Source organism: Mixophyes fleayi, chromosome 1 (genome assembly GCF_038048845.1).
Source record: "Mixophyes fleayi isolate aMixFle1 chromosome 1, aMixFle1.hap1, whole genome shotgun sequence".
NCBI classification, from domain to species: domain Eukaryota; kingdom Metazoa; phylum Chordata; class Amphibia; order Anura; family Limnodynastidae; genus Mixophyes; species Mixophyes fleayi.
The window spans coordinates 355706712-355732244 of NC_134402.1; the positions used below are offsets into that span (position 1 = coordinate 355706712).

Below are 25533 nucleotides of genomic sequence, written 5' to 3' on the forward strand. Positions count from 1 at the left end.
AGTGGATATAGAACTGTAAGAGAGGAAGATCAGTCTCACTGCAGCATTTACGCCAGATTATAGAGGGGAAGGACGGGTGAAGGGATGGCTAGATTGTAGGAGTTTGCATGAGAGGATAAATTAGGGTATTGGTAATATCCTGAGTGAGAAAAGGCAAATTGTGGCAGTGCTTTGAAGGACGAGCCAATGGGACTGCGCAAGGAACTGAATGTGTGGAGTGATGTTGAGGGAAGAGTCAAGGGTGATACCAAGGCAGCAGGCTTGGGGAACAGGCAAGAGTGTAACGTTGTCAACCATCAGGGGAACTAGAAGTGGAGTAGTGACACTAGAGGTTGGGAAGATCTCTGTTTTGGACATGTTGACCTTTAAGTGGCAGTGGGACATTCAGATGAAGATGGTGGAAAGGTAATTGGACAGATGGGATTAAAAGAAAAGGGCAAAAGTCAGGGGAGGAGAGATAGATTTGTGTGTTGTCTATACAGAGGTTGTAGTGGAGATCAAAACAGCCTATTTGTACCTCTTCTCTCAGTGAACCAAGAGAGAAAAGCAGACAGCAGAGACCAGAATCTTCAAGAACCCAAGGAGATAGAAGGGAGTAGAGGGAACAATATCAGAGTGAAAGGCGTCCTTCAAAATTTATCTGTGCAGCAAAATGTTGACATTATGTAGTTTACTATGTCCATAAATACTGGACTCACTATTTGCTATATGTGGGGTGTTGGGTTAATTAAGTAGTTACCAAAAAATGCTTTAATTCCTGGAAGCAGTATGTGTTTTATACCTAATACTGGTGTGAAGCTGTGTGTTCACTGCTATGGTAATGACTGAAAGCACCCTCCTAGAGGAGCAATCAACAGGGCACACTGCCAAAGACTTAACATAATAAAGCTTTGCGCCATCATAATATAGATCAAATCATTGCCAGGTCCATACATAGTGTTATTTGGTGAAACGTTTATAATTTACAGATCCAAGTAACGTATGTTATTTTTTCAAGAAATCGGCTATACAAAAATACAGTAAAGAGTTTATATAGAATTCTGTGCATATTATTACAAAATAATTCTTAAATCACAAATACTCTGTGAAACGCTTGAATTGCCTTCGAAATTCTTCAGCACTTTGAGGAAAGAATCTGTTGACCAAAAAGACAAACACAATAAATTATATTATGTTTAAAATCTTCCATGAATACAGTGCATATAAATATGCCTTGGAACAAAAAAAATATGAAACAAAGTAAACTTTGAGGCAATAATATAAACTTAGCAGTTGCTTGGTAGAACTGTTATGGTAAATTGAAATATTTTTGTTATCTGGCATCTGTACTTTGGAATGCTTAAATAATTTAAAGTAGGCTTTAACAAAGGTTGTGATATTGCAACTGTCTTTTCAAATGAAAGAATGAATGATATAGGTAAAATACTAGATTAGCGCTGTAGTTTAACTTATGTAGGACATTAGGTTTGTATGACTGTAACACAATAACTGTCAAAAGGTACAAGAACTGTACAGAGTTTGCTGCTTGAAGGTTAACCCAGGCTCATCTGAGGTGCAGAACTAATGGAAGCCTGGTTTTCGTCAGGTTGCAGTCTTGCTAGCCATACTAAGCAGTTAACAAGGAACAATTGCAGCAAGACACAGTTGAAGTGTTTACATATGCAACTTAAGTTCTGAGACAAAATGCATGCAAAGATAAAGTGTCACTAGTGAACAGGTATGGTCAGAATACAGGCAGGAATGGTAATGGGACAAGATGACTTTAACACAGCGGTTCCCAAAGTGTGCGCCGCGCTCCCAGGGGTGCTGCGGCGCTGTCACGGGGGTGCTGCGGCCAGGGGACACCAATGCGCCAGTGCCCAGGACCCAGCGTCCTCCTTCCTCCTCACTGACATCATCACGCCCGACATATTCAGTGAGAAGCGACAGGAGAGAGGAGGACGCTGGGTCCTGGGCGCTGCAGCATTGGTAAGAAGATAGAAGAGAAGGCAGAAGATATAGAAGAAAGAAGGCCAAGTATGGTAAGTAAAGAAACAGAGGGGAAGGTGAAAGGAAACAGCAATGGAGGTGTCAAAAGAATGAAGAGGGGCAGACAGTGTGTGTAGATGAAGAGGGGCAGACAGTGTGTGTGGATGAAGAGGGGCAGACAGTGTGTGTGGATGAAGAGGGGCAGACAGTGTGTGTGGATGAAGAGGGGCAGACAGTGTAAAGGTGAAGGGGCACAGCGTGATGATTTTTGTACATGTTTTATTTTGTTTGATCTTATTCCTCTTAATATTAGCTGTAAATTATTCTTTGACAGAAATATAATTGAAAAAAATATATAAGAAAATTCTTTTCCCTTGGATTTATGTATATTATTTTTGCAAACAACTTACTAAGTATTTCTGTCGTGACCTAAATACTTATTACGGTATTTTGACTCAAATACGAAGGGTGCCACACACTGGAAACCACTGCTTTAACAGCAACACAGAAGACCAGAAGGCAATGTACTGAGCAGTCTTTTAAATGCAGCACCTGATGATATCAGACATCTGCATCTCTCAAGCTGCCCAGCATAACGGAGGAAAGACATGAGTGTATGACACCAGTGCCACCGAGAGAGGCAGAGCTATCAAGGGCATCATGTTACAGAACTGCATAGCTATGACAAATAAGTAATCATACAAACATGTTTTATTTTATAAACATTTTACATAAACCTCTGCTCTACACCAAAATGTTACCATGAGCTGTCCAAATTCTCTGGTTTTGCATCAATGTTATCAATTTGTGTAAAATTGGTATCCAGGGAGCCTTCAGTCATGTTCTGTAAAATAAAATGAATTGTTAAAAAGTTATTTTTTTCTTCTTTTTTTTTTACTTGTATAAGAGAACAAACACTGTAATATCATCTTTCTAGTATCCATTCAATTGACTGAATTCTGGAGCATGGCTCTTAAACAGCATGATCAATTGCTTGGTACAGAACCCAATGTCTGCTTTTAGCCCTGCTGGACTCACAAACAAGATTATAGCAGTGGGTGTGACTAATACAGTGACCCCACCAACTTTCACCATAGTGTATAATGTGTCTAAAAAAAGGCACACTCCACTCTCCATCAGTATAACTGAAAACAAATTTGCAATATAACACATTCACAAACCTACAGTCAACCTACTATCCCCCTCTTGGCAAATTATACTGATATAATATTGTGCGTGTCTCGAACTGGCACTTTCAAATTCAATTAAATAGATGGTATGACATGCTGAGCTGTGAGATATACATTTTACCCTGGCCAAGCCATTGAACATACATACTCGGGTGCAAACTGAAGTCATTTCTGTTTAGTTTTGCAAAGGTGGACTAGTTCTGTAAAGTACCCGTAATAAGTAAGTAACAATTTAGTGAAACAAACAAGGGGTTGTCCTTGGATTGTCAAAACCTTGTAATTAGCAGAAAGTTAACCATGATAAGCAGCCCACCAAGCAATTCTCCTAAGTTGACCCCACTGCTACTTACTAGCTTGCTAAAGGTGCAGTATGGACCAGAGAGCAGAGTGCCCAGTTCAAGATCTGCAACCATCTGACGAGACTCCACCAATAAACGCTGCAGCTTAGTTGTTGGAGAATACAGTTGCTTCCATGGAAAAAAAATATGAAGAACCCATTTCAATAATATTCTGTCACCACCAGGCCGTGCGTTTTTTCTTTTATTACAAAAGTATGTTTTATGGCACAGCTATAACATACAACGTTTGCCCCTTGTATTGCTCTTGTGCAATATTAATATTATAGGAATCTTAAGATTTATAACAATTCAAAATGGGTTGTCTACTTTAGATATCCCTTCTTATGTATAGCAAATAGGGACACCTCATTACCTGAATTAAGTTGGCTTTCAAAGTGCAGGACTCAATCCATCCCTAGTGCTTCGATTGAGCTCAAGTGCTACGGAAGCATTATGGCTGGCTTGCAGTCTGCTCCTTTTCCATGCAGGTTCACTGGAGGTAAAATAACAGCATGAAAAAGAAGAAGCTAGCTCTCCAAAACAGGTAAAAGGTAGTTGTTCCTGAGGATGGGCCCTATTTGCTATACATGGATGCGTTTATTGCTCAGATTAGGTTCACTTATAGCTTAGCTCTTTCGATCAGAAAGTGCAACTCCCACCCCACCCCCAAAAATGACACCACCTTGACATGCAAATCCATGCACTTACTCTTACAAATAGTGGTCGGTAAGCGCATGAAGTGAAACTGCATTTTCAGAAATGGCCCTTATCACCTGGCTGCTAGGCATATAATAGTAAAGGACGCATTTGACAAAATCTGTATTACTTGTCTGGATAGATCAGGGTGATGAGTCCCATTGACTGTGAGCTTCCTGGTCCCAGTGTTCTGTAATATGTGATAGGCTGATGATCTGGATGATTGCAGCTGATTTTGGAGAGGTCTCAATGAATCTGTCCAGTAAGTTAAAAAATTAAGCCACATCTTTGGTATTAGGGTTGTCTGCCAAAACAGGCGTTAAACAGCCAAATCTACTCTTGGAGGTTTGTCCAACCGAAGAATACTACTCAAGAATTGAAAAGTTAAGATAAAATGTTTGCCAAATGGAGTATATGTACATGAGGTTGTTTCTATCCTTGATCCAAAATGTCCTTGATGAATTTAAACACAGCAACTGTTCTGGATTCTTTTTCTTCTGTACTCTAAGGATCCCTGAATTTGAGGGTTGTCAGCAACTCTTTTAAAAAAGTTAGTCATTTTTCAGAGTAGTGGACATTAAGGATTTGTCCTCATTCTTGAGGGCACTCTGCATAGAGTTGGTGAACAGGGGTCTTTTGTCAAGTTCTCCTTAAAGCATGCAATGCCCCCTTACAACCGGAGGAGAAAGACGATGAGGCAGGACCTTTTTGTTAGACAAGACGCCACTACCCCCAAACTCTTGAGCTGCTCCCTGAACAGTTTCTGCAACCACTGCAGCTACACGTTTGCTTGCAAAACCAGAGTTCTAAACCATTCTAGGCATGAATTTTAGACAGAGGAATCAGAGGTTACTACGGGAGTCTCTGCAGGTAGTGTATTGAAAGTGAAATAGTCTGTTTTGTTGTGAAGCATCTGATATGGTTTTGCTGTGGGCTATGTGCTCCCCTTGTATTTTTAGATTTAAAAACAGTATGGGCAGGCCACTGGCATTACATCTAGACTTGGAGGTGTCGAGGTGGGAAATTTTGCAATATTTTCCGCAACAACTACTTTTTTTTTCTTAGCCTAAGCCATTCTAAGTAAGGCTTGTGACATGTAGAGGGTTAAGAGAGGGAGAAATGTATGCAGCCTAGAATGGAGAGAAGAGGAGAGGTTACTTTTCTTCATATGTGGTGAAAAGATATAAGGAAACGGCTAGGACACACTCACTATGGCTGAAGAAAAGATGGCTGCCTGTGAAAGGAAGGAGAGGAGCACTAAATAAAGAAGCAGGAAAGGTACACTACCGCATCTAGCGGTCTATGATAGAGTGGTGACATGACTTCCCGTTGCCTGAGATGACAGACTTAATTATAGACATAATTGGCCTAAACGTTATAAAATAAAAAAAATTGTCAAGGAAAGTTCATCCCAAATAGGGAAAAGCCATCACACCAGACTGGCTTGCGTCTCTGGAGTTAGGCTGGTGACTACGTACACAAAGCTGGATGGCCTGATTATGTTCCTTGGCATGTAAATGAAAGGACTGGTACAGGTGGTGATAGACTAGTGAGCTGTGGGCCCTGGAGGAGGGAACCGGGGCCCACAGCTCACTAGTTCCCCGTGCAGCAGACCCCATTATCTCCGTGGACCCTGGTGCACCGCACCTGCTGCACCAATTGTAGTTCCGCTACTGAGCATACCCACAGTCTTCTGGTCTCTTGTGCCTAACTAATAACAGTATTGCATAAACTCCTAGTTCCAATTTACAGAACAGCAACACAAACAAAACCAGCAGCTACTTCCTGTACCAGGGGTGTCTAGAGCTCGGAGGAGGAGTCAACCTATTTTATGGATTGTCCTGTCCCAATGACATTGGAACAGAAAACCCACTGGTATGCACTAGCATAAGGCTATTCCAAGAAACAGATATTGATGTTTGCAAGTAACTGTAGATGAATTTATTCTTTTATTGGACACAGAATTAAATGGTCTATTATAATATAATATTCTATTATAAACAGCTCATCTTGAAAGAGTCCTATAATGGAATGTATGAAGCACAGTAAAAGTAGAGCTCATCTAGGTATGACAATTGCCACAAAAATAATTTGTTTGTTTGACTTTCCTTCATTCAAAAATATGGACTTCATGAGATAACTGGATTGGGAATGTGAAAACAAAATACTCTCTAGAATATTTCAGTACTTCCTTTTTTCCTTGTAATCAAATAAACTTGGCTACTGCGTAAATCAAATAGTAAATCATTAACAATCAATTACTTGAAGGGCAGGGGATTAAAATATAGAACAGAAAAAAGGTGACCCAGCAATAATAGCGCATTTAATCTTTAAACTGGCTTTATAACTGATATGTACTTTTGAATTCACTAACTGTCATAAGCCGTAAAGTCACCTTTTAGTAAGTAGTGTAGTCTAAGCTGCTTCTTTCTAGCATTTGTTTTACTATAGAAAAAAAAGTAATCGTTTGTTTATACAGCACATATAACTTACAAAGCACCTTACATGTCATGGTGAAGGAGGTCAAGACAACTGATTATACACAAAGAAGGACTCTGGCTGCAAGCTCACAAATCACTAGATAAGGTGTGGGTTGGGAAACAAAGAAGAGTTCCTCAGAAAGGAGGAGTGTAGAGATAGTCAAACAATTTCTGTCGGTATGCAGCTAGGATTTCATTCGTTTTGCCTTGCTGCAAATCAGAGGCAAGGTAGTTTGATATGATATGAGTACCTATCCCCTATTATAAAAAAAAAAATCTAAATTATTTTACTTATTTAGACTTTTTCTGGAAAGCCTATGTAAATCTACATAGGACACCCCTTACCAGTGGTAGGGTGTGTGCCCCTAAATGCATCAAAAATCTGCACTTACACAGCAGCATGACAGTGAAATATATAATGGAGACCCCCAAGAATTTCTGGGAGTCCTCCCGGACGAGCCGGCAAACCTCCCGGTTTCTAATGGCCACAATAGTTGCGGGGAGCACTTAGGACGTGAATTGCGTGTCATAGTGGCCCCCCTGCTGTAAGTGGTCGAAAACAGCGATTGATAGTTTGGGGGTGGGGCCAAATGATGTGACCCGTCGGGCCCCGTCCTCAACACGCCCACCACCCCCTGATCTCCTGGAGGAGTATTTTCAAATGTAGGCAAGTATGGAATATATATTGCTGCCCCTGGTGTCTCTAGATCAGTGAGGGGCAACATGATGTTACAGTAGGGCCGCAGGCTACCTGTTGCCCACCACTGCTCTAGATACTTATAAATATTGTAACACAAGTTAGATGTATGATTTTTGTTCCATGCCGATGAGTATTTGACATCACAATCTTCCTGCTTTCTGATGTTAAGAGAAGTCTCACATCATTAGTCTATGTCTTTGGGGAACCCTGCACCTTCAATTATCACATTCTCAGTCTGCAGCCCTAGCCTATCAGAATCACACACATGGACAGTTCACTGCCTTTCATAAAATCAGAACATTCATCTCCTGAAATGCTGCTGTGAACATTCTGAGGGTCGCATTGGACATGGGTTGTTCTATGCCCATCGATTTCAAAGTAGAGGAACATCCAGATGAGCAGAAAATGAAAACTAAATGCAGAAAGTGTACAGCCCAATGTAAAATAAAAATACCTGCATGAATAGAGGCTGTTGTGGAGATTAGGAGATCAGGAATAAGAAATAAGCAGAGTACAGAAGTTACTCCAAGATTTCTATATACAATTACCTATAATTATGTTTTAGGAAACTATATATACAAAAGCAGCAGTAGCCCTGGAACAAGTTTTTTCAATGTTTGTTAATATTTTGGAAAATCAGAAAGAAAAATAATGTATTTGTTCATGTTTATGATGCCTTACAATTTACCATGTGTGATGTAGAACCACTTACTTGGCATCTGAGATTTCCTGAGTCTTTGAGGGATGACTGCATTAGTGGCGATTTCAGGTCTGACAATAAGTCAGAGTGTCTGCTCCCTATAAATCCATCTCTTTCAGTAGAGTCCAAAGATTTGATATCTAATGGACCACCGCTAAAAAAATAAAACAGATGCGTCAATATATTCCTATGTGCAAAATCTAATGACAATCACATTGGTTGGGCATAAACTTACAAAGTATATGTCCTTGTTGAATGTGAAAATTCCTCAACAAGTGTTGCAACCTTTGAAATCAACAGATTTATCCCTGCCATTTCCTACAACCATGATGGAGCACACACAACATAATCTAAATGTTCTGTCTATTAAAGAATAAACAAATTAAGTTATTGGCTTCATGCATTTTAGGTATGTGTAAAGTATATATTCTGAAGCATTAAAGTGCATTATTTGCAAAGCTTAGATTTATGGATTTTGCTGGATTATAAAATCACACCAAACCCAGTAACCTGCTTTATGATAATGCTGACAACTGAGCTGATCACCAATGGGACCCATCACACGTGTCACTCACTGTTATAATGAAGAGAGAATAAGGTGATGGTGTCTAGAGGAATCTGATGAGTATTTATATTTACCCGACATCCACTTGTGCGGGTGTCTTATCATCTGAGCTCTCCAATGTCAGGTACAGAAATTGAAGGTCATGCTGTTGCTTCATGTAAATCTGTTATGAGAAGACAATGCATGTGACCTATACATGCTGAACTATAGGATGCATTATACATAGCAAACAAAAATAAGCTAGACATATTCAATAACACATATAAATTAAACATTGATATTTTTATATATATATATATATATATATATATATATATATATATATATATATATATATACACACACACACATTATATATATATATATATATATAAATAAATCATTTTTATGTATACTTAAAGCATTTTTACATTACTGGTAGACGCAAGTTATTTACAATAAATATCACTCCCTAAACACTAGTGACAACTATATACATCAGCTTGGCAGTTTATGAGGAACTCTAATTGGTGACATATATTTACTGGCCACACAATAGGTGATAAACTTATTCAGCCAGATTTTTTAATCAAACTAACCACCCACACAGAGTGATAATTTGGAGAGTTCCCAAACCTATTTCCTAGTTGGCCGAGGACTTCAAATGTGTGTTAATTGTGATTGTGTGACGACTCAATTTTTTACTCTTTACTCTGAATTCATTCTAATAGGATCATATTGTCATCACATAAAACACTGTTTGGCTGGCAAGCATGAAGTCGTATTTAATGTAATCAACTTGCCAGATATGATTAGATCCAGTTTACTGTAGGTATAGTAAGCTGGACACAAACAGCACAATCCTGCAATTTGACTTTGTGCTGAGTGACAGGATAATGGTTCACTTTGGCCACACATATGGATAGCCATATTGTATGAGCTCCAGACATTTGGTGCTTACTCAGAACAGTTCCAGCTTACACGTGGTCCTGTTAGTGCCAACACACCCAGGCTGATAGCATTCAGCTTCTTACTACATTTTTACATGTCTTAGAATGATGTTGATGCAATATTTAGCATTTCACTCATTTTGGGGCTAGATTTAGTGGCAGGTTCAAATAAGCACTATGTTCCATTGGAACCTCGTGTGATGTACTCCTGCATTCACTTCCTAGTATTACAGCACATAAAATATCATTTATTTCTGCTTGCACACAAAAATGAGCAATGTTTTAGTACCCTAACATCCCACCCAGTCTCACCTACAGAACTTCGCTCATAACTGAATCTACCCCTTAATGTCTAATCCAAGCCCTTCCACACTGTTGCACCTCCCTCCTTAAACAATGGTGGTGGGGATTCGGGTGATAAAGTTGGAGTTGGATAACTGTAGCATCCACGGCCACAATGTTTATAGAATGTTTTAATCGAAAAAAGCAAAAGCACGATTTTAAGACCTATATAAACATTTGCCAAATGAGGGGTGAAACTGCATTTTTAGCTTATTGCTACTTACATGTTTATGTCCAGCATAAAGTAAATAAAAATATGGAAAGATGCGAATTACAAAGAACCACCTTCAAGTCTAACCTGTCGCAGGTTCTGCAGTTCTGTGTCTGTTCGCTCTTGTTTTGATTTTGATAGCTGAAGGAGTTGATCTTTACGTCTCTCTCTTTCTCCTGTAAAACAAATAAGCAGCTGATGTAAAGATCAGCCGCATTGTTGATGTAAACCCCCAAATTTATACCCTTGAGTGTGAAACTGCTAAATAAAAAGGGTGTTTTTTGTAATTACTATTAAGCCCTTTCCTCTAAGGCTGTACAAAGACACACAAAGTGGGCTACCCCCATGAGGTATCGCACTGGGAAAAAACCCTAACTCCTTCTGTCCCATATAACCCTACTGCTCCCCTGCACTTGCACAATTACAATAAGCCCAGCAAGGATAGAAGATAGAACAGTAACCGAGCATTCCAAGGTGGTTTGATCTATTTCCCCAACAGCCATGGAGAAAAGGATTTGACCGTAACCACAAATTCCCTTTTCAGTAGAAGTACACAGATGGTGGAATGTACTGAACTTAAAGGAAAGCCTAACAAAACAGCTGACTAGAGGAGAGTTTCACATATACAGTCCTCAGGGACCACTAACAGTGCTGGTTATCCAGGTCACCTCACAGAATCACAAGTCAAACTTGTAGTACCACCAGTGGATCTTTTAAAATGTGTCACACAGCATTTAACATACCTTTGCTCCAAATCAAAGATATTAAAAATATGCATTGTTAATGAAACTAAAGGACAACATTTGAGACATGTTGGTCTAGAGGAACTTTGTACCAAAGACAGCCTGCACAAAGGCAGCAATTGGATGACTGGACATTCATTCTGTTCAAGAGCAGAAACCTTCAACTTCAAAGAACTCTGGGCAAAGCTTTTTTCCAATCACTCATGCAGAAAAAGTAGAGTAGAAAAAACCCCAAAAATACAAAACAATCCTTCTTAGCAAAACTGTGCTCCCCCAAAGCCTGTGAGATAACTTATTGTATAAATTTATTTTAATTAGTAGCAAAGTGCGCCAATATATGTCATCGCAAATCTACTGATTTTTTTAAATTGGAAATGTATTGATTTCTGAGGCTGTATGCCATGTAGGAAGACATTTGTTTTTGTAACCTCTGAAGGCAATCTCATTTTAATTAAGTCTTTTCATTTAGTGACAAACACATTTTTTAGCCTGAAAACACCTGTTATCCTCTCTTGTTAAAAAGATAGACGAACTACATGAATAATACCACCAGCAAGAAATGTAGGAAATCACAGACTGATGTGATTTTTGTTAAATCCAAGATTAGAGAATATATTACATCCTGATGCTAAGTTTCTGATGTAGTATCTCACACTTGAGGTGCCAGCTAGGAAAGGGGCTGGGTTACCTCCGGTCAGGTTATGTGTCCAAAACAGTTATTGTATTATTCCATCTGTAACTTCTAGAAGATCACTAGTACCTCAGTCTAGCGTGTAAATGTCCTTGTAAGGACTTCTTGAGCAAAGAAACAGCATTACTTAAGGATCCTGCTTTGACGCCTACTTACCTGCTGTAATTCCTGTGACCTACAGATTAGACCAATCTAATCAGTTATCCGGCTGTTCTGAAGTTGGGACCCAGCGTCTAATAAAAACGTTCTACCCACTAACCTGCAGCTGTGGGCATTGTGAGAGGCTAGGGGAAACCATCCACAGCAACCCTGATCTGAAAGAGGTCAGGTGTACCAGCCCAGGTGTACCAGCAAGGGGGTACACTAGCAGCGAGAGTTACCCAGAAGGACGCAGTTCTAGGTGCCGTTTATGGAGCCTAGTGGTAGCAGCAGAGCTCCTTCTATTGCATTTAGAGGGGCGCAATTGGGATAACAAAAAGAGGATGGTGGCAAAGCAAGCCCAGTCGGTCTCCAGGAACACGACAGGGTGGATTAGGAGGTCCATCCTGATGCACCTAAATGCAGGAGGAAGACAACTTTCAAACCTGCAGCACAGTTTCAATCAAGTAAACAAGGCCATTGTGCTTAAGAATTGTAGCGTTAAGGGTGATGCAATTAATGCCAGTTACAGCAACCCCTTATGAAAAAGAAGCAGAGAGACTGTTGAAGAGGAAAACTTTAAGACGATAAACAGTTCCTGTACTCCTCCCATGGGATCAAAGAATTAGAGAAATTGAACGGAAAATAAAATGTAGACAAAAACAAAAAACATCCATGGGGTTGCCACAGCCTTTGGGAGATAAGTCTGCAGGTCTCAGGATCCTGAGCCATAAGGGGAATGCTTTTCATTTTTGAAGTTTAATAATTGGATAAAAGTGATAATAATTGGATACAGCAATTACTGTACACTAATATCTTTAACAAATAACTTGAAAATAAGTTTAAACTATTTATTTCAGTTAATATAAAATATAATGTAATTAATGTTTTCAACATGGTAATTATATCGAGATTGTAATCACATGAGACCATTTCCAGTAGCATTTATAAAGCGTTCACACATTGCGAATACTAGGTATAACTAATATTACTTTTCATACACCAAATAGCAACTCAGAGAACCAGTTTATACAGGTCTAGAGGCGGGAGACTGAGGAAGGACACCTGGCCACACATGGAAAGATGACCGCCACCTCAAGGAACAAATGGCCAGAAGAATCAGTCAATGGGGCATAGAGTTCCTGGAGCTGCAGCTGGACCTTGACAGCCAGGTAAGCCATAACAGTATTGTCTATCTGTACCCTGACAGCCTGGCCCTTGAGAAGTGAATTCTTGTTGCCCAGAGCCAGATAAACTGCATTGAGCTACAAGACATTGATCATTAGAGTAGACTCTGGCAGAGACTACATTCCCTAATCATGATGCTAAAGATGAATTTCCCTTAGAGGCTGGCATGCATGGTGATCATCTGCCAAGAGGGAATTGAGTCTCCCTGCTAGTAGGAGAGATCCACCATACCAAGGAGGCAAGAAGCTTTGAAAGAATGTTGGGATTTGCAAGATGCCCGAGATACCTGTGCCCAGAGGGTAGGAGTGCAATGTGGATGGGGCTCATGTGAAATTGCACATGAGACTTATTGTTATTTACCTTTGTTCCCTGTAAAAACCAATAAAAATTCAGTTAAAAAATAAATAAATTGCACATAAGGTGCATCCTCCAGAGTAGAGTTGATGCCATGCCACCCCCCCAACACATATACAGAACTGAATGTTCAAGCATGGACTGGTCAGGCAGGTAGAAATTATTACTGGAGGGAGCAGTACTGAGGAAGAAACACTAACTGGAGTGAGCACCATGAGGAAGAGTAGCCAAAAGTATACCATGGAAGTCGATTGAACTAGGGATGACTTTGGTCTGTTGATAATGCAGTCTTGGACTGCTTTTGAAGGACTTGTTCCTTGAAAGAAACTTGAGGGATTTAGGTTCACTACAGGAGCAAAGGTAATGTCTCTGTTGGACACCAGAAGGCGGTTTAGGTAAAATCCCCTTTCCCTTTGGCATTTCATAACCAAATGATCACTGTGCCCAAAAAAAACCTAGACCATGGAATGGAAAGGCTTCCTGTACTGGGGGTTCATGGGAGCCCATAACAGGGAGAACCCGTCTGAAGGCAGTTCTATCAATTATTTCTGGTTGATTACTCAGAAGTCAGACATTGAGGCCTAACCACCCATGAGCCCTAGGACACAGCAGAGCCCTGGTGCTCACGGGTCCATTTCCTAAAGATGGAGCCTGAAGCCTGAATTTTCAATGCCAAGGAAGTCTGTTGCTGAAATGACTCACAGGATTATGACTGTGCAGTTTATATCATTTCATGCTGCATCCTCTTGACAACTCTGGATTCATTCTCCTTCTAGTCCAAGTGTTATGGTCACTGAGGGCAACTATCAGGATTGGTGCAGCCCTTCTAACGGACCTCCCGGTCTTCACCAAGAACTCCCACAAGGCAGGATGGATTTTGCTGCCGGGAGTCCGCAGCTCGCAGCCCTTAGGGCAGCCCCCTTCATCCTGCACTGCATCCCGGGGTTCAGAGACCATCTCCTATGCATGTCATTGGGATTAAAATAAAAAACAAACACACACACATAAGCAGAAAGGGGGATCTAGGGGAACGGTGGAGTAATTTTTTTTTTTTACCAGTACCTTGCCTCCTTGTAGTGCAATATAACCCCTCATCTGTGTTACCATACTACAGAAGAACGATAAATATTTGTATAAAATATATGCTGTTAAGCTAAATGAGAAAAAAAAGGTACTAACCTGTGAAAACCAGCTCAGCCTGCAAGTATGCACCTTCCTGTTTTAGGCGAATAATCTCCTCCCTCTGCTCATTGTTCTCCACAGTCTTTTGGCTGAGGTCATCTTAAACAACATAAATCAGTACACTATTTAAAATTCACTCTAAATAAGAATGGACACCATGGAAAAATCAATAAAAATGAAAGAGTTTGACAAGTGGCTGAACAGATAGAAGTAGCTTAATCCAATATGCTGCTCCTTAATATAATGTTTTTATTAATTCTGGTATATTATTCAAAAACTCTATATATCTATACGCACACACACACACACACACACACACACACACAAGGCATTCAGCCTCTGCACTCTCCATGTACAAATTGGGGTACAAGAGGTGGTTGCCCAACATTGTATAAACAAAAATCATGGATACTCTGAAAATACATGATTAATGTTGTTCTAACTACTTTTCTATATTAAGAAACCCAGTTTGTACATGGAGAGTGCAGAGTCCCAACTCTCTTGCACCCCATTCTTTAGTTCTTTACATTAATTAATTCCAACATGTGTCAGGAGTCCCAGGTGTGTCAAGGCTGCTAGTGCTTGGGAAAGACTTGCCTTTAATAGCCGTGTGCAGGCAAGATTTTAGCCCAGATGAAAAAAAACAAACTCATAGCATTTGATCATGGTGTGAGTTGGCCAGCTTAACATATATTTGCAATATGTGTAACTAAACTTCCCTGTTTTTAATATAGAAAAATATCCAGAACGACATTAATTGTGTATTTGGAGAGTACCAATCCCAATGTATGAATTCTGCCATCTGTAAAATTGTATTTATTTTTTTTGTGATTTTTAGCAATATATTCAAATGAAAGCCTTTATTTTTAACTGGCATTATACCCAGTTTTGGCTTGGGGTATGCTTATAACATCCATATATCATTTATAGCGCTTTTTGCCTTTGGTGATTTTTTTGTTTTTCTAACCTTTACGGAGTGGCAACAATTCCCTGCAATATAGCAGCTTGATGATATTGCTCAAATTTAAATTATTAGCACCCGTAGTCAAATTTTAATTTTCTAGAGTTTCGTGTTTGCTTCAGAGGGCCCTCATAGAAAAGGAACTGAAAAGAAAGGTCACATTAAACCTGCACAGATTTCTACCATGACAAATACACAAGTGGAGATAACATGCAGATACTGTATTTTAAAAGCAATAAGCAAGAATTCTACACTTTTGGAACACTGGGATAGCAACTTCACCACCCCAATGGTCCAAATATAATGAAAAGTTGTGTGTGTGGGGGGGGAACTATTACTTATGATCATTTAATAACTAATCTCTTTAAATTACTCACAAAGGCAGTTTCCAGTTCCTTTTCTACTCTAAATTAATTATGTATTAGACATATGTATCGCTATATATAATTCACAGGCACACCATAGTATATATCCTGGACACAAGACTTACAACCACATACACAGTACATATAATTTCCTTCCAGCTACTTCACACACATTTTGCTGTACATATTACACGGAGGACAATAATATTTATATCAGGAACAACTGCACACAGATGTGGAGCTTCATTTAAGATCATATATTTCCCAGGATCTGCCTCATCATGTCAGGTTGCTGCTTCATCTCAGCAGCTCCTGCCTCTGGGATTGGATTTTATTATTGTGTTTCACTGAATGTGTTACCAGCAGTACCTCTGATCCACCAGAGGTGCTGCTATTGTGCCTGCTTCACTGTCTTGTAGGGGTTGCCTTGTTGCACCAATTATCTCCTGCACCTGGGTGTTCCCTATTTGTACCTGCCATTCCTTGCATAACTTGCTGGTTATTATTGCTGCTGTTCCATGGTCCATGTTGCTGTGCTGCTCATGAAGAGTTGGAATCTGCGCTTCCCACAAATGTGTTAGGGTGGAAGGCTGCCTCAAGGGAATGTGAGGGGTGGGATTCAACCCTCTAAATATAGATAGAAAAAGGGGAGGGGGGACCTCAGGGCGCCAGAGAAAGTGACCAAAAGTACGTGTCAAGTATATCCAATTTAATGAATATATAGTTGAAAAACAAATTGTAGTAGAGTACACATACACATAGGTTGCAACCTAAAGTATACAATCAGAGCTATCAGAGTAAAAGAATATATAATATTGCATCACATAATATAGTGGAAACAGCATGAATGGGGCTCCTAGTGGCCCAAATATCAAATCCTAGTGGGGATGATTGTCCAAGATCAACAAATAATGATCATACATAAATGACAGTCTCTAGGTATGCAAGCTCTATAATCCAATGAGCATCATAAAATGATACAGTCCTGGATGTACAAACTAGAGGAACTTTAGAAGCCAAATAGATCAGTCCAGTATAAAGTCCAGTTGTCTGTAAAAACTTCCAAGGGGCAAATTTCTATAGTGCCCTGCTTGTAACTGTCCCGTATTCAATGGACCTCAGCAGTGAAAGTAACAGTCCTATGGGGCACCTGTGAGATCCGTGATGGTGGTGATCTCATTAATATAGATGGAAACAAAAGTATGTGTCCAGACCTGCGGCATCGGATACTGGAGAGGATGAGACTTACCCGGTCCCGGGCTGTACTAGTACCTCTCCTTCCAGCGAGGACTTGTTCCAAGTCCTCGCTGCAGCATGTGATGTGTAGGCGGAAGTGACGTATGGCCGCGGCCACAGCTCTGTTCACCAGCGCATGCGATGTTATGTGTAAACAATTATTCGTACAGCCTGCTTCCGAGGGCGCTGCCTTACCAGGCTGCTTCCGAGAGGGCGCTGCCTTACCAGGCTGCTTCCGAGAGGGCGCTGCCTTACCAGGCTGCTTCCGAGAGGGCGCTGCCTTACCAGGCTGCTTCCGAGAGGGCGCTGCCTTACCAGGCTGCTTCCGAGAGGGCGCCTCCTCTACATCCCGCTCCAGAGGGTCCTGTCCCTCCAGTCCGCTCCAGAAACATTGCTGATGGTTCAGACAGTGTTTCTGTCTTGTCCGGTTCAGCCCGAGTTGCCAGTTAGTGCTGCCTGCTCTGAGGCTTCTCACTGTGCTGCCCAGTCCGGGCCCCCTGCAAAGCCGTCTGCCCAGTCCGGGCCCCCTGCAAAGCCGTCTGCCCAGTCCGGGCCCCCTGCAAAGCCGTCTGCCCAGTCCGGGCCCCCTGCAAAGCCGTCTGCCCAGTCCGGGCCCCCTGCAAAGCCGTCTGCCCAGTCCGGGCCCCCTGCAAAGCCGTCTGCCCAGTCCGGGCAGTCCTTGCTAGTTATTGTTGTTGCTGTTCCATGTTGCTGTGTCGTTTCCTGCTGTGCTCCTGATTCACCGGTTCCCTGGGATTCCTTCATATTACCTGTTTACCTGCATCAGCCGTGTTACAGGTATTTGCTTTCTGCATCTCCCTGCAATCCTCATTCTATACCTATACCATCCGGTTTGTAGCATCCAGCAATAAACATTGTGTGTTTCACCATATTTCAGGCGCCTTAGCTGTGATTTCTGCATTCAAGTGTGACATATATATCTCATTAACATAACCTTCCATCACAATGTTACACATAATATAATAGTTTTGCATAGATGGTACAATATACATAATGACGTTTCCTACATGTTTTATAAAAGTGTATAAGTACTTTTAGCTTGCGTGTGTGAGGGCATATATAGACAGACAGAGAACTCCAAATACACATCACTGCTAGTGCCGATATATATCAATGCCCCATATGTCATAACTTGCTCAGTACAATATTACTGCTCCCTTATATATCTACCAATCACTGCTACACACAGCGCTAGTACAAACTACACTATATTACACTGTTTTCCCAGCCTCATTGCATCCAGTAATCCATAGTATCCCCAAATATATCACTCACTGGTACCCATATGTAACATAGTAATTTGCTGTCCTCCTATAGTGCACCCTATAATTTAGAGCCCCACAGTGCACATCATCATACAGTAGGGGAGAAGGAAGAGGGACAAGGAGGGAGAGGGGGCACTTGCTGCATTCTCTTCTGTTTCTTAAAGTGAGTAGGAAGGGTCCACTACAGACTTGCTCGAAACATATACTAGGGCAGTGATGGGTAAACTTTTTCAGGAGCGGGCCAAATAAAAAAGATAAAAACTTTAGGCGGGCCAATATAATTTATTAAAAAACTCAAATATCGAAATATATAATACAAATCTTTTGAATGGGACGGGAGGGTGTTATATAGCAGTGTTACCTCTATAAGTGCAGCAATCATATAGACACACCACTTATTTCAGCAGGTTGTTGCAGATCCGTCTTTCTGGTGAGCCACTAACTGACAACACAGCAGCCAATCGAAATCCGCCTTAGTATATGGCCCAGCCCATCTCTTCTCACATGACTTTCAGCCATTAGGGGGCGGGCAGGTGTTTGAGTGATTGACATACGAAGTGTCCTTTTAGGAAGGAGGATGAAGTGTAATGGAGGAAATAGCTGGGAAGGCATAAAAATGAAGGTTCTGACACACAGGGTCGGCCCTAATAATTTTATGCATATTTTAATGATTTTTTAAAAAAAAATATTGGCGGGCCGGATAGAACCTCTAAGTGGGCCGGATCTGGCCTGCGGGCCGTAGTTTGCCCATCACTGTATTAGGGAGTATATTTACTAAACTGCGGGTTTGAAAAAGTGGAGATGTTGCTTACAACAGCCAGAGTCTAGCTGTCATTTTGTAGAATGTACTAAATAAATGACAGCTAGAATCTGATTGGTTGCTATAGGCAACATGTCCACTTTTTCAAACCCCCAGTTTAGTAAATATACCCCTAGGAGTCTAATCTGGGGGAAAGAACGCTTGTGCTACAGGGAAAAAGGCACCTGTAAGTTTTTAACTGTCCTTAAAAGGACTATAAACAGACTGAATTCGGAATCTAGCCTAAATAGGTTCTGGGACAAAATACCCCAAATACTAGGACCCTTTCCTCCCCAGGTAGGCAGAAGGGAAAAGCTGTCCAAAGACTGTGCTTGGGTGTCGAGTGCACAATAGATCAAGAGGGTTTCAGCTCCTTGGCCTTGGAGGACCACCTGGGATTCTCTTGGACATGGTTCCTGGAAAACACAACAGTCAACTGTAAAGCAAGAAAGAGCCTCAGTTGTCACCCACAGGCTAGCTAGAGAGCAACGTAGAAGGACAAACGCTCCTGGAGAAGCAAGAGACTGTAGTCATCAGCCAGGTACTACTCTGTCTACGTCTCTGAGAAGGCTGGACTAATGACTGAAGGCAATCTGAAGACTGAAGAAGACAGAAGAACACGCACAAGCTGCAGGAATAACAATATCGCTATTATTGTCCGGCAACGTCACATATTCAGGATCCGACTGGTCCTGCACTCTTCCACAGGTAGTCTACAAGGGACACCACCTGGAACAAGGCTTCCCCTTGCTGAACACTTCCCTGTGCTCACCTCCAATGCAGGGCACTACAAAAAGAACTGCGGAGAGGCAGGGAGTTAGGGAGGAGTCGGAGTCAGTTTTTTATTTTTCCAGTGTCCTGCCTTCTAGGGGTAAAACATATTCAACCATCTATGCATTGTGAACCACGAAGTATTGTACCAATATGGGAGGAAAGGAGGGTGGAAGGAAGGAAGGAAAATCCCCCACCTTTCAGCTTATCAACTTCAGTTTTCATCCTTCTTAGCCGAAGTTTAAGTTCTTCCACTTCCTTCGTAGTTGAAGCTTCCCGGAGCCTAGTCTCACGCAGTGCCATTTCTAGATCTTTAAATCGACATGTGAATTCTGTGATGTGATTGGTTGCTTCTACAATATCATTGTCCTAGAATGAGTAGTGGAATATGATGTATGTTCAGAAGGAAAAAATTAAGTAAACAATTTAGAAGGTAACAGACAATAACTTGTAAAAGCACCATCAATATTTGCACTGCAGCTGCCACTAACCATTTCTATGCATAGCATTTTTCTGTTGCATGGAGTGTGGAAGGGGTAAAAAAGAGCACCCCCAATTTATACAGTGTAGGCTCATGTGGAAATGACAAAGGTTCCCATTTTAACTAGTCATGCAGAGTCCTAAACCACAACAGGTACAGAAAAAAGAAAGGAGTAATAAGAACCATAACGAGAGGGAGGACCACGGGAGTAGGCTGGCACAGGCTATATACAGATATTTCAGCTGGGTGGGTTGCAGGGATTGATTTGCAGCTAGTTCTGAACAAAAACACATCAAATGTGTGGTTAATTTTGGGGCAGAAAATAGTAATAATTATCATGATCATATGAAACATCTTAACCTGGAAAAAGGTCATACTGGAACATGTAACCTATCTCTCTTCTAATCAATCACTGCTGTGGTCTCTTTATATACTCTCCTCAGATTGTATTACACTTTGCATGATCAACAGGTAAAATAATCCTGTCTGGGATGTAGGATCAAGCTGCTCTTGTCTAGAGATTGGACCACAGCGCAAATGGGAGTTGAACCTCAATATAACTCTCTCCCCAGCCCAATGGCTCTAATGTAACCTTCATGAAATGTCCAAATGTACCAGTCATGGAGAAATGCTTTGAAACCTCTGTATAGGACTTTCCTTACCCCAGTGCGCCTCCAAAGGATTTGGCCTTACCACTCTAAGCTTTGTTGGAGCAACTGCGCTATTGTAGGTGACACCTTTCATGTGTTCGGGACCTGCCTAGCTATTCAGCAGCTCTGGTCAGAGGTTTTCTACCTAGCGAAGAAAGTCACTGTGGTTTCTTTAGCCCCGTCTCCACCTCTATCCGGAACAACTCCTATGCTATCATAGATATATCTGGGGACACATCCTTATAGCTGCCAGAGCAGCCATTGCCTGCATTGGAAGAGCCCCTCTCTTCCCACCATATGCAAAATTCTCACCAAGATACAATTTAGTTTTGAAATGGAGACAACCGATGTCCCTTATCCCATAGCTACCTCTCCCCTCTGGTTACATGGATAGCCTGGCATGAGTTTGTAACAGAGTGTGAAGGCTCTACGCTTTTGCGCTCTTAAGGCACTATTGACCCAATGGAACTTGTACCTGTGCTTCATATGAATTATATATAAGTGTTGGGTGTTACACATTGTGATGTTTCTTGTGTTTTGTTACTATTGGCAAGGTTTAAAGATCAGCTGTTGCCTAATTTACAGTTTTAAACCTACAGTGTAAAACTGACATTTTCCTTTTAGTCAACTATAGGAATACGTTAACCGTTTGTGGACAAATACTGATCATAGTGTCTGTTGCATTACCTTCAGTCTCAGTAATGTGGAAAGCTCTTGTTCTCGGGCGTGCAATCGTCCAACATGAGCAGATAGCTCAGACATTGAATCATTCAAACTTTGATTTTTTTCCTACAAAGACATAACAAGAAATTGCAAGTTTCTGGCCAGTCAAATGAGATTTATTAATTACATTAGTAGAAAAGACTTAGGGCATCACCATAAAGTCTTAAAGGGTTCCTTTATCAAATATTAAAGGATAGTTCAACCAAAGATTTAGTTTTGGATGGAGTTCAGTGAAATAAAATGTTTACTTACCTTCAAGCATCATTCACTGGATTCCACTAATCCAATGTCAGCAAACACAGATGGTCAAATCTATTGATAATTCAGTTGTATTCATTTTGAAATTTTCACCCAAAAGCAAATATCTTTAAGAAGATTGAAGTGTATGTATTGAAATCATGAGATTAAAGTCTCTTACATCTATCCAGCCAAATGTCCTACTATGCTTAGATCAAAACTGTAATGTGTGTGAACAATCTGCTCCGGAATTTTGTGCCTCAGTTGTATACTGATGTGATGGTACAGAAACACAGCCATATACTGATGTGAAGGTACATAACCACAGCCATTCAGTTGTATACTGATGTGACGGTACATAAACATAGCCATTCAGTTGTATACTGATGTGACGGTACATAAACATAGCCATTCAGTTGTATACTCAGTTGTATACTAGTGTGACGGTACATAAACATAGCCATTCAGTTGTATACTGATGTGACGGTACATAAACATAGCCATTCAGTTGTATACTGATGTGACGTTACATAAACACAGCCATTCATTTGGACACACACAAAAAGGGATGAGCTGTGGCCAGCTTTAGTGACTTACCACTGCTATAGTTCATAAACAAGTTTAAAGCCATAAATGAGATTAACTGCAGTTCCGCCTACAAATGAGGTTTGTGGTCTTAAATATATTGAGAAGTAGATAAACCTATCTGAGGACTGCAAACCACAAGAGAGCAATTAAAAAACAAAAAAAAAACCCTCAAACAAAAAACAGGACCAGTCAAGCACATTTGTAAAACAATAGCATAGACCGGCGGTTCCTAAACTGTGCGCCGCGGCTCCCAGGGGTGCCGCGGCGCTGTCACTGAGGTGCCGCGGGCCAGACATAAAACAAAACAAAACACAGAAACTTACCAATCCGTCGGGCGCCGGGACCCAGCAGCCTCCTCTCTCCTGCAGCTGTCACTGAATATCGACGTCAGTAACAAGCTGCAGGAGAGAGGAGGCTGCTGGGTCCCGGCGCCCGATGGATTGGTAAGTTTCTTTGGTTTGTTTTTTTTTTATGGCTGGCGCCTGACGCGGGGCAGAGTGAGAGGGATCGTGGCAGAGGAGGGGGACAGAGGATGATGACAACGGGACAGAGGGACAGAGGAGGAGAGCAGAGGATGGTGACAGCGGGACAGAGGTTGGTGACAGGATGGTGACAGCGGAACAGAGGAGGAGAGCAGAGGATGGTGACAGCGGGACAGAGGTTGGTGACAGAGGATGGGGGCAGCGGGACAGAGGTTGGTGACAGAGGATGGGGGCAGCGGGACAGAGGAGGACAGCAGAGGATGGTGACAGCGGGACAGAGGTTGGTGACAGAGGATGGTGACAGCGGGACAGAGGAGGAGAGCAGAGGATGGTGACAGCGGGACAGAGGAGGAGAGCAGAGGATGGTGACAGCGGGACAGAGGTTGGTGACAGGATGGTGACAGTGGAACAGAGGAGGAGAGCAGAGGATGGTGACAGCGGGACAGAGGAGGAGAGCAGAGGAGTCACAGAAATTTACATGAAACAAATATTATGTTGGTTGGAGCATTTAACCACAAGATGGCAGTAGTGCAATGGTTGAATCTTTGGACCCTGTTACCTCCAATTCTTGACAGTGGCTGCTTGCTTCTGATGCTCTGAAAGACTCTCTCTGAAGTTGTTCTTGGGTGTTCTCCAGGGTTGTCCTTCGATCCTGCTGCTGGGCCTCCAGTAATTTTATCCTTTTGGTTAATGATCTGATTATTTCGTTCCTTCTCTGCAGTTCATCTAATAAGTAAACATAACACCTTAGACTACAATACGATTATTGTATTTTAATACTTTCATCACACACTGTGCTGTAGGATATATAGAGATCTTAAATCAGTTCAATTTGACCATTGTTATTGATATTTGCACAGACATTGTTTTCTAACTTCTAGCGGTCGTACTTTCTAGCCTGGCACACTTCTGTTCCAGGGTGAGAACTCGCTGTCGATCATTCTCCCAAGCGAGCAGCTGCCTCTGATGCACCGATAGCATGTCATTTAGCTCCTTGTCTCTATCCTTCAGCTCAGCCATTAATAACTGTAGCTCTTTTCTTTGCTTCTGAATGGTAGAATTCTCAAGGTCTGTATAAAGAAGCTTTAAAAAAGTGCAGGATAAAAGTCACTCCATTATTTTTTAGATCACAGATATTATAAACAAAGTAGGGGTTCAGGAACATATAAACACCATACTGCAAGTGGGAATAGAATATAAACTTAGAATGCAGATATTATAGGATTGCTAGTTAGTTAACCTAATATATAAGTGCTCACTGTGTAACATGGCACCAACGTAAGTAAATTGGATTTCTTTTTTATTTTAACATTGATTTAATTTGTTTCCAAAAGTGTGGGATCCAAAAATATAAAAAAGTGCAATAGAGGGGGTACATACATTTGTACTGTATTTCACATGTATATCAACATATATGCTAAAATATCCCCACATACATAGCTCTGTACCTTTGGTGAGGCATGAGAATTTGAGGTGTTCATGTGGAGCAGATAGTTGGTTCTTCAGATAATGGAACTAATGTAAATACTGTGAATTTAAATAAAAAATAATAACTTGCCAATTATCACATTAATTAACAATCACTATTTATATCTCTTATTTGACTATAAACATGTAATGTCATTCATAAATATTAGAAAATATATTCCTCTCAATTGTGTATTTACAAATTATTTAAAAAGCACAGCCAGCATGGGAAAATTATATTATCTTTGACTTCAACACGTCTAAGATCCAATATATACATATATGCCCTGTAGGACAGCAATGCAAAATTGCCCAAGGGCCTTCTGAGCTTCAGCTATAACATCAACAGCTGGAGCCACACTAAGCCTATAAAACTCAGTACTATAATAAAAGGTAATTCATCAAAGTACTAATTGACTAATACTAGGTTTCTGTTACCAGTACTAAACAGATGCTACGTGCGAGTGTGACAGATCGGTACTAACTGCGGATACAATGCATATGAAATCACATATCAACATTGTCAGACGTTATGAAATGCTTGCGCTACGGTAGCGCCGCTACCCCCTCCACAGGTAACACAGGTGAGTGCAGAATTCTGACCTGGAACCTTCAGTTTATTCCCGCATCAATCTCAAATCGCTTCCACACCACGTATCGCGAGATGTTACATCACATCACGCGAGATCTCGTGTTACAAGTCAAACCTCTTATCTGCATACATTGTGATGAATGGGATGCAAATAGTTATCTAGAGTATAAATAGGATATAACATTTTATGCTGTGACCCCAGATCTCTGTTCACCGTCCTAGAGGAAGTGGAGGCTGCTGAATGTATGCAATATACATGTGAGCATAATTGTACGGCAGTTATATGTTGTAAAGTTTTTCAACTTTCTTTAAATTTCAGGGTCAGTCCCAGGATTTAGTAAGTTAAGAAAATGTAATATTTGGCCTCTATTCCAGCTCAGCATTTGCCAGTAGTATGTGTTTCCCATTTACCAGTTTACACCTATTTAAGTCCAGTTATGCTTCTTTACGTCACGAGGAAGCTGGAAATATCATCTGCTT

General features: G+C 41.0%; 1 protein-coding gene across 3 annotated transcripts; it reads right to left on the reverse strand.

Moving 5' to 3' along the window:
* Positions 1–696: 696 nt before the first annotated feature.
* On the reverse strand, positions 697–25148 carry CCDC62 (coiled-coil domain containing 62). 3 transcript variants are annotated; one of them, XM_075177804.1, is made up of 13 exons: positions 25065–25148; positions 24443–24521; positions 23885–24077; positions 23554–23720; positions 21652–21753; positions 20031–20202; positions 14413–14514; positions 10207–10295; positions 8712–8800; positions 8085–8226; positions 3509–3625; positions 2730–2812; positions 697–1135 (listed from the first exon to the last, which is right to left on the reverse strand). In XM_075177804.1, coding segments are annotated over exons 2-13 (1290 nt in total). In that variant the 5' UTR covers positions 24476–24521; positions 25065–25148; the 3' UTR covers positions 697–1134. The 3 variants fall into 3 exon arrangements, with proteins under 3 accessions (XP_075033905.1, XP_075033913.1, XP_075033923.1); XM_075177812.1 differs by lacking the exon at positions 25065–25148 and adding an exon at positions 24981–25064; XM_075177822.1 differs by lacking the exon at positions 3509–3625.
* Positions 25149–25533: the final 385 nt, after the last annotated feature.

Excerpts from the sequence above, each read along its gene's own strand:
- CCDC62 (XM_075177804.1), bottom strand. The coding sequence starts at position 24,475 with ATGAACACCTCAAATTCTCATGCCTCACCAAAG. Across the intron at positions 14,515-20,030 it reads TGAAGTTGATAAGCTGAAAG|ATGACCTCAGCCAAAAGACT; the intron begins GTGGGGGATTTT and ends ATGTTGTTTAAG. Across the intron at positions 10,296-14,412 it reads GGCTGAGCTGGTTTTCACAG|GAGAAAGAGAGAGACGTAAA; the intron begins GTTAGTACCTTT and ends TTTGTTTTACAG.